The following is a 9,711-nucleotide window of genomic DNA, read 5'->3' on the forward strand; positions in this document are numbered from 1 at the left end:
TTTGCATTTGCTGTTCTCTCTGCTTAAAATCCTCTTACTCCAGGCCGGGCGCGGTGGCTCATGTCTGTAATCCCAGCACTTTGGGAGGCTGAGGTGGGCAGATCACGAGGTCAGGAGATCGAGACCATCCTGGCTAACACGGTGAAACCCCATCTGTACTAAAAATACAAAAAATTAGCCAGGTGTGGTGGCAGGTGCCTGTAGTCCCAGCTACTTGGGAGGCTGAGGCAGGAGAATTGCTTGAACCCAGGAGGCAGAGGTTGCAGCGAGCCGAGATCACGCCACTGCACTCCAGCTTCAGCGACAGAGCGAGACTCCATCTCAAAAAAAAAAAAAAAAAAATTCCTCTTACTCCAAATCTGCAAATTCTGACACCTCCTCATCCTGCAGGTCCCGATTCGTGTGCCCTTTCTCAGGAGACCTTCCATGACCACCGTCTCCCTTATTCTCATCACTCTGCATAAGTCCTTCACCACACCTGTCACACTTAGGAATTATCTTGTTTCTTTATTTTGTTGTTTTTCCAGGATCTCCTCCCCCTTACTTACTTCTCAAAGTAAGTTCATTCCTTGAGGACAGAGAGAGAGACCATACTGTCTTGTATACCACTGGATTCCCAATGCCTAGAATCATGCCTGCTATATGGGAGGGATTCAGTAAATACTCACTGAGTGATTGAAGGAGTGAATTAAGGAGATGCTGACTCGTGCCTAGTACTATAACTGCCTCAGGAATTCATAGTCTTTAGTCATGGACGGTCCAGTGCATATGGTCTATACACGTCCGTGGCCTGCTGACACTCTCACAGGCACTTTAGCTGTAGGTAGTCTTTAGTCACGGACGGTCCAGTGCATATGGTCTGTACACGTCTGTGGGCTGCTGGCACTCACAGGAACTTTAGCTGTAGGCAGTCTTTAGTCATGGACAGTCCAGTGCATTTGGTCTCCACATCTGTGGCCTGCTGACACTCACAGGCACTTTCTGGTCTCCACGTCTCACATCCCCTCCTGGCAGAAGCTGCAGCAGTGTTGTAATACTTTTATCGTGTAGCATCTGTCTTTGTAGGTTTTTATTTCAGTGGAAATACTGGGCTCACCGTTAGCTTTTTGCTTGTTTTTTGAGACAAGATCTCACTCAGTCACCAGGCTGGAGTGCAGTGGCATGATCACAGTTCACTGCAGCCTTGACCTCCCAGGCTCAAGTAATCTTCTCACCTCAGCCTCCCAAGTAGCTGAGACTACAGGTGTGTGCCACCGTGCCTGGCTAACTTTTTTTTTTGCAGAGACTGAGTCTCGCCATGTTCCCCAGGCTAGTCTTGAACTCCTGGGCTCAAGCAATCCTCCTGCCTCAGCCTCTGAAGTGCTGGGATTACAGGTGTGAGCCACCGTTAACTTTCAGCGTTCCTTCTTTCCTTCCTTCCTTCTTTCCTTCCCTTCCCTCCTCCCTCCCTCCTTCCCTCCCTCCCTCCTTCCTTCCTTTCTTCCTTCCTTCCTTTCCCTTCCTTCCTTCCTTCCTTCTTTCTTTTCTTTTCTTTTCTTTTCTTTTCTTTCTTTGTGACGGAGTCTCGCTCCGTCACCCAGGCTGGAGTGCAGTGGCGTGATCTCAGCTCACTGCAAGCTCTGCCTCCCGGGTTCAAGCAATTCTTCTGTCTCAGCCTCCTGAGTAGCTGGGACTACAGGTGCGTGCCACCATGCCCGGCTAATTTTTTATATTTTTATTAGAGACGGGGTTTCACCATGTTAGCCAGGATGGTCTCGATCTCCTGACCTCGTGATCTACCCGCCTCGGCCTCCCAAAGTGCTGGGATTACAGGCGCGAGCTGCCGCGCCCAGCCCAGTGTTTCTTTCTAAGTGCATTTCATTGGTTTTCAAATGGCTTACTATGAAAGTCTTTAAGATTTGTTGCAGTTCTGGAGTCCCCATTCACGATTCAGGTTTTTTTGGATGCACAATCTGGAACTTCCAAGTCCAGAGCTTTACCTTGCCCCAGTTTAGAGCTACTCTTGTCCCTCTGTATGAGGCTTTGCATACACCCACACACAGAGATCTACTTGTCCTATTTGCTGTTATCAATGACATGTACAGTAATCACTGAGATAGAGGGGAATCATTTAGTTTTAAGTTGAAACTTTGTGAGGAACATTGGTAAGAGTCCCGAGTGTTTGCCTGTTCGCAGATACTGGACTCTATTGGTCTCTACTATTTTGGTCCAGAAAAATTGTTGGCATAAGTACAATGAAGAGAACTTTATGAAAATTTCTTTTGTGCCCAGCATTGATTACAGTTAGTGACTGGTGCTGTCTCGAACCGCTTTTTGTTTTTCATGTATTTCTCTTACTCTAGGCGCTTGAAGAGGCTCAGAAAGCTATCCAACAACTCTTCGGCAAAATCAAAGATATCAAAGACAAAGCTGAAAAATCAGAGCAAATGGTGAGTTCTGGTTTCTTCCTAACCTTTTTGCACCAAAAGAGGAAGTGAGCTTCTCATCTAGGCATTCTAATAATGAGCTTTTTCTAATAATGGCACCTCCTGCCAACCACAGTCATCTGCATCTCTAAAGCAAGCCCCCTATGAATGCGTTCAGATCAATTCAAGGGGAGCTGCTGGTCAGCGGTGACTCACCATCTCTGCTGCCCTGTGTTTGCAACCCTGGTTTTAAATAGGCAACTTTTTTTGTTTGTTTTTTGGGTTTTTTTTTGTTTTGTTTTGTTTTTTTGAGATGGAGTCTTGCTCTGTTGCCCAGGCTTGGAGTGCAGTGGTGTGATCTTGGCTCATTGCAACCTCTGCCTCCTGGGTTCAAGCAATTCCCCTGCCTCAGCCTCCCAAGTAGCTGGGATTACAGGCGCCAGCCACCACACCGAGCTAATTTTTTGTATTTTTAGTAGAGATGGGGTTTCACCATGTTGGCCAGGATGGTCTCGATCTCCTGACCTCATGATCCGTCCGCCTCGGCCTCCCAAAGTGCTGGGATTGCAGGTGTGAGCCACTGTGTCCGGCTGCAACTTTTTTTTTTCTCCTTTCTGAAAATAGTTTCCTAGTCGTTTTGGATTTTCCTTTCCCTAACATTTCTTGGTACTGGTATCATGCATTTCTCCATCGAGATGTACAGTATGTAGCTCGATGCACACTGAGAATGGTCCTGGAGCCGGGAGGAGGGAGGGATGGAGGGCGGAGGGATGCCCCTGCTCATGATCCGTGTGTGTGGTTTTGGTTGAGTTCTTCCTTGACGAATTTGTGTCCCCCGGTGATGTGCTCAGAAGCTTGCCCTGAAGACCGAGAATCCAGCATTCACCTTTTCCTCCTCCATGGGAGGCGCTGGGAAGTGCTGGATCCTGGGTTCAGATTCAGACTCTATAATGTCCTGTCTCTCAGTTGTCTCAGAATTCCAGTTTCTTCAACTGTAAAATAAGAATAATGGCATTTGCCTCACAGGATTGTTGTGAGGATTAAACATATGAAGAGCACTGAGCATAGTCCTAGGGACCTGGATTTTCTGTGGTCCTTCCCCAAGAGTACACCCAGGGGCCCTCCTCCTTCCCTAAGGGTGCACCACACCCAGCAGCACCCAGGGGCCCTCGTCCTTTCCAAGGGTGCACCACACCCAGCGGCACCCAGGGGCCCTTGTCCTTCCCAAGGATGCACCACACCCAGCAGCACCCAGGGGCCCTCGTCCTTCCCAAGAGTGCACCACACCCAGCAGCACCAGGGATGCTCAAAGTGTGATGATCGGTGAGAGTATCTGATGCTGCTTTTGCTGGAGTTGATTGCATTTATTGATATCCTTATGATGCTCATCTGTGTTCTGGAGTATGCTTCCTCTTCCAACCAAGGGGGTTTGCAGTGACAGTTTACTCGCAAGTTCTGAGATGTCTTATTTTAAAGCAGCTTGCTTTCCTGGACAGTGCTGTGCTGAAGGGAGGAAGAGGTGGGGGTGAGGAGAGAAGTGATCTTTGTTGAGCTCCTTCAGTGCCGGCAGTGTGCTGGCTCCTTTATATCAGCTCTCTAATGTAGCCCTCACAACAACCTTATGAACTAGGCTTTATGATCAGTATTAGCTTTGCGATTACCCATCTTATAGAGGAGAAAACTGAGACTCAGTGAGGCTGAGAAACTTGTTCTAGGATGCAGCGTTGGTGAGTGGTAGAGCTGGGGTTCAGCCGTAGATCTGTCTGACTCTACAACCTCCCATTTCATGCTCTGCCCATTTTCGCAGCCCAAGGGCAACAGTTGAGGCAAATCAACCATGGGCATTCTGTCTCGCAGATGGTCTCGTGTAGGTTTGACCTGAGTACCCTTGGTGTGCCCTGCCATTGATGGCTTTGTTTAGGGAAAAATCAGTGGTTCAGTTTGTCTAGAGAAACACAGGCTGTGGGATGGGGAGTGATGGGAGATCCTGGGAATAAAGAGACCAGTCAGCTCCAGTGCAGAGCAGTGAGGGCCTGAACAAGGAATAGAGAGAAGGGATAGATTCTTTTTTTGTTGTTGTTTGTTTGTTTGTTTTTGAGATGGAGTCTCTCTCTGTCGCCCAGGCTGGAGTGCAGTGGCGCAATCTCGGCTCACTGCAAGCTCCGCCTCCCGGGTTCACCCCATTCTTCTGCCTCAGGCTCTCCGAGTAGCTGGGACTACAGGTGCCCGCCACCACGCCCGGCTAATTTTTTTTTTGTATTTTTAGTAGAGACGGGGTTTCACCGTGGTCTCGATCTCCTGACCTCGTGATCCGCCCGCCTCGGCCTCCCAAAGTGCTGGGATTACAAGCGTGAGCCACCGCGCCCGGCCCGAGAAGGGATAGGTTCTTGAGATGAAGCAGAGGGAGAATATTTAGGACTTAATGACTTAATGATGCAAGGAACAGGAAGAGTCATAGATGACTGTGACTTTGAACATGGTGGTTAAAGACCCCAATGCGGCCGGGCACGGTGGCTCATGCCTGTAATCCCAGCACTTTGGGAGGCCAAGGCAGACAGATCACTTGAGGCCAGGATTTCTAGACCAGCCTGGCCAACATGGCAAAACCATGTCTCTACTAAAAGTACAAAAATTAACCAAGTGTTGTGGTGCACACCTATAATCCCAGGTACTCTGGAGGCTGAGGCAGAGAATCACTTGGCTGGGAGGTGGAGGCTGCAGTGAACCAAGATCGCACCACTGCACTACAGCCTGGGCGACAGAGCAAACTCCATCTCAAAATAAATAAATAAATAAATAAAGACTCCCTATGTTAGACTGAAGCTAAAAATCCTGGAAGAGATACAGAGATTTTTTTGTAGGAAAAAGGATGCTGATTTGAGAGTTGCAACTGGGTGATCAGATTACAGGGCCAATCTTCAGCCTTCTATATCTAGCTTATTATACCACTCCTGATTTATTTATTTATTGCCCCAAATTTAAGTATTTGGTAAAGTGGTGGTGGTCTTAAACTTTTTTTTTTTTTTAATTCATTGGAAACAGATTATTTGGGGGTTATAGAAGGAAGGAAGGCTTGATGGGGAAGTCCCCATGAAAGAAGCTTTTTATAGCTAAGATCCAGGTGAAGCTTGCAGGATCGTGGGTATGGAATTGAGCTGTGCAGGTCATAACCTGTATGGGTTCACCTAGGGTGATCAGACCCTGAAAGAGCAGGGCACACGAACTCACGGCCGAGTTTCTTACTTTAATGGGATGTATTGCTTGGTATCCAGGGCACTCCCTTCCTTCCAGGTGTCACAGAACCTGGGCAACCAAATTGCTATTAAGAAACTTTCACTACATGCACCGGAAGATGGAGGTCCTCTTTTCCTTGCCTAATGCAGCCATGGCTCGTGGTGCCAAGAAGCATCTGAAGCGGGTAGCAGCTCCAAAGCATCGGATGCTGGATAAATTGACCCGTGTGTTTGCTCCTTGTCCGTCCACCAGTCCCCAAAAGTTGAGAGAGTATCTCCCCCTCATCATTTTCCTAAGGAACAGACTTAAGAAGATTTGCATGCAGCGGTTCATTAAAATCGATGGCACGGTCCGAACTGATATAACGTACCCTGCCGGGTTCATGGATGTCATCAGCATTGACGAGACAGGAGAGAATTTCCATCTGATCCGTGACACCAAGGATCGCTTTGCTGTACATCGTATTACACCTGAGGAGGCCAAGTACAAGTTGTGCAAAGTGAGAAAAATCTTTGTGGGCACAAAAGGAATCCCTCATCTGGTGACTCATGATACTTGCACCATCCGCTACCCTGACCCCTCATCAAGGTGAATGACACCATTCACATTGATTTGGAGACTGGCAAGATGACCGATTTCATCACGTTCGACACTGGCAAGCCGTATATGGTGACTGGAGGTGCTAACCTGGGAAGAGTTGGTGTGATCCCCAACAGAGAAAGGCACCCTGGATGTTTTGATGTGGTTCATGTGAAAGACACCAGTGGCAACAGCTTTGGCACTCAACTTTCCAACATTTTCACTATTGGCAAGGGCAACAAACGATGGATTTCTCTTCCCCGAGGAAGGGATATCCGCGTCACTATTGCCGAAGAGAGAGACAAGAGACTGGCGGCCAAACAGAGCAGCGGGTGAAATGGTCCGCGGGTGACATGTTAGATCTTTGTACGTAATTAGAAATATGTGGCATGATAAAACACACACACACACACACACACACACAAAAACAAACAAACAAACAAAAAAAACTTCTTAGTCAGCGTGGACCAAGAAACACAGCGGATGATTTCGCCTGGGTGTCAGTAAAGTTGGGGGATTTTTCCAGCTTCTCTATTGAATATGCTTTTCTGGTGACTGAAATATACTTGCGTTCCCAGAGACGGCTTCTCTTGGACCTGCTGAAACAACACTGTCAGGTTCTTACCCCCCAAATTGCCTTCTCACTCCCTGAAGACTGCTCCTGCCCGCCTAGTAACTTACATGTTAAGCGTATGTTACAGGGCTTATATTTCCGTCTTCTCGAGATTTGAAAGTCTTTTCTTTGCTGGAAGCTCAGGCCCTCATTCCGTTAGTAAAGACCGTCTGAGTACCATGTACTGACTGATAGGTGATTTGTATCGCCCAGCGGCTTTAGCACCAGAAGGCACACTTTCCTCACCTTGTTCAGGAGGAAAGGTGCTGTGCTTGCCTCCTCTGTACTGAATTGCTGTTTGGATCATTTCATTCGGGGTAAAAAATAAAGTTCATTTCATGCTTACAACTGAAGGTTTTATAACCCTGAGTAAAGTCCAAAGAGATGCCACATTAAATTTTAAATGCCTGGTTGGAGATTATTTTTATTTTGTATTGTGAGAATGTTTGCTAACCTGAGATTTTTCCCTGCTTCATCTGCATTCGTTTCTTATGGAGCTACTTGCAGAAGCGTTTTACATCTTTCTTAACCGTCTTCCTTTCTCTCTTGTGGTTTTTCAATGTTTAGGTGAAAGAAATCACCCGTGATATTAAGCAATTAGATCACGCCAAACGCCACCTGACCACCTCAATCACGACACTGAACCACCTGCACATGCTGGCAGGCGGCGTCGACTCCCTTGAGTAAGCAGTGCCAACTTTCTCTTTTGGGGCCACGGGAAATGTATCACATTAAGAAAATGGTGTTGTCGGCCTATTTACTTCTCAGCCAGGAAAGTCTCTCTATCCTGCCCCACTTTCTGCGAATTGGCTTCAAGTGTTCAGTCACCATTTTTGCTTTGTGCCCTCTGGTGTTCAGAACCTAACACACTGGCAGCTAGTCAGAAGGGGACCCCAGAAGCCTTTCAGAACGACTCCAAGAATGTGGCCCATCTTCAGGCTGTGGCTCTGTACCATCCAGGCAGACGGAGTAACGCGGGCCCGTATTCACTCCAGGCAGACGGAGTAACGCGGGCCCGTATTCACTCCCTGCTGCTTCTGCCTCGGCAGGTTTCCTGCTTGCACTGGGCTGAGTTGTGCTGTCATGGAAGAGACCCTATGAGACAGAACTCAATCACTCAAATCACTTTTTTTTTCAATCTGCTTTTTATCATGTAGCTTTCCGTTTGGCTTGTAGAGGGAATGATACATCAGAACATTAGAAATAGAGAAGGAAGAGCTGGTGATTTACTACAAAGGAGCAATCTGAAGCCTCCTTTACTAGCAAGATTCTGACACTCCAGCTCGCCTCTGTGGCCCGTCTCAGGCTGGGGACTCCCCCTGCTCCAGCCTCAGTGTGATTCCATGTGTGGACAGGGAAAGCGCATCTTCATAGAAACTGAGATACAGCATTCGAAGTCCTGGGTGGGGAAGCGGGAGAGTGCCTTGAGGGAAAGAGGAGGAGGGGCGGGCCCCTTCCTGACCTCTCTAGGTATTGGATGAGCTCCAGGGACCCCAGTTCACTCTCCTGTGAGCAGTGAGAGCAGCGGCCAGAGGGAGACCAGAGGGTGGTCACATTTGTTCCTTCCTCGGGTGGTCAGTGTCCACCAAACCATCAGACCAGGCGGTGGTAAGACCAGGCGGTGGTAAGACCAGGCGGTGGTAAGACCTGGCGGTGGTAAGACAAGGCGGTGGTATCAACAGAACACCTCGGCTTGAACGTGATCCTGTCTTTTTCAGTGCCTCTTACGGAAGATCGTAAATTACAAATTTAATGAAATAGCCCAACCCTAATGAAAAATTTAGATCTAATAGTTTATATTTCCTCCCTGTGTGTAACTTGATTTTATCAGCATCCTTTTATTTAAGCGTCATTAACCTTAGCAGTAGGGAAAGTAGAGGTCTGTGACACAGATGCCGTAGAACCTACAGATTTCAGTTAATAGGTAAAGGTGTGCCCTTTGTGTATTTTTGTTTTTGTTTTTGAGACGGAGTTTCCCACTGTCGCCCTGGCCGGAGTGCAGAGGTGTGATCTCGGCTCACTGAAACCTCCGCCTCCCAAGTTCAAGCGAGTCTCTTGCATCAGTCTCCCGAGTAGCTGGGATTACAGGCGCCCGCCACCATGCCAGCTAATTTTTTGTATTTTTAGTAGAGGCGGGGTTTCACCGTGTTGGCCAGGATGGTCTCGATCTCCTGACCTCGTGATCTGCCCGCCTCAGCCTCCCACAGTGCGGGGATGACAGGTGTGAACCACCGCGCCCAGCCACACCCTTTGTGTTCGGTTTGCTCATAGGCTGTAATCCTCAGATAGTAACATCCCTACCCCTGTTCTCTGTCCCAAGCTTGCTAATCCCATAATATCCAACCCAAATTCTAAATTCATCGTCTTCCCAGATTCCCCTCCCCACACCAAATGAGAATTCATCACTCACACATTCTTCCCACTCTAGCACATGACTTGTACTTCTGTTTAGAACATAGTTTATCCTATTTGATACTAGTTAGATGTGTACTTGACTCTCTCCCTTACTATATGATGTCACCTTGATGATTTGGACCAGATCCTGTTTTTTCCTCCCACAACGCACAGCAGCTTATATTACTCAGCGCTCAATGAACGTTGATTCAGCTGAGTTGACGTCTGTTTGAGAGCTAGCGTAGGTTGTTCTGTGTCTGTATCTTGCGTCCTTAGTGTTTTTCTAGACTTTTAAACTTATTCTTTCCTTGCAGAGCCATGACCAGGCGAAGACAGTACGGAGAAGTTGCTAATCTCCTTCAGGGTGTGGTGAATGTCCTGGAGCACTTCCACAAGTATATGGGGATTCCACAGATCCGGCAGCTCTCCGAAAGGTAAACTGTCACCGGAGGGAAAGTAGATGGGGATTCCACAGATCCGGCAGCT

The 9,711-nt window shown here is 47.9% G+C and overlaps 1 protein-coding gene and 1 pseudogene across 1 annotated transcript in view; both read left to right on the forward strand.

The window, feature by feature from the left end:
• Nucleotides 1–2,346: 2,346 nt before the first annotated feature.
• LOC116458979 (vacuolar protein sorting-associated protein 53 homolog) overlaps nt 2,347–9,711 on the forward strand; it is a 7,602-nt gene continuing 237 nt past the window's right edge. Inside the window, exons 1-3 of the mRNA XM_058431142.1 lie at nt 2,347–2,429; nt 7,399–7,514; nt 9,540–9,659. Coding sequence (XP_058287125.1) covers nt 2,427–2,429; nt 7,399–7,514; nt 9,540–9,659 — 239 coding nt within the window. The 5' untranslated portion in view covers nt 2,347–2,426. The remainder of the gene's footprint in view (nt 2,430–7,398; nt 7,515–9,539; nt 9,660–9,711) is intronic.
• LOC116458978 (small ribosomal subunit protein eS4, X isoform-like) lies at nt 5,791–6,611 on the forward strand (annotated as a pseudogene).

The sequence above is a fragment of the Hylobates moloch genome, unplaced genomic scaffold (assembly GCF_009828535.3).
Source record: "Hylobates moloch isolate HMO894 unplaced genomic scaffold, HMol_V3 SCAFFOLD_19, whole genome shotgun sequence".
Classification (NCBI taxonomy): Eukaryota; Metazoa; Chordata; class Mammalia; order Primates; family Hylobatidae; genus Hylobates; species Hylobates moloch.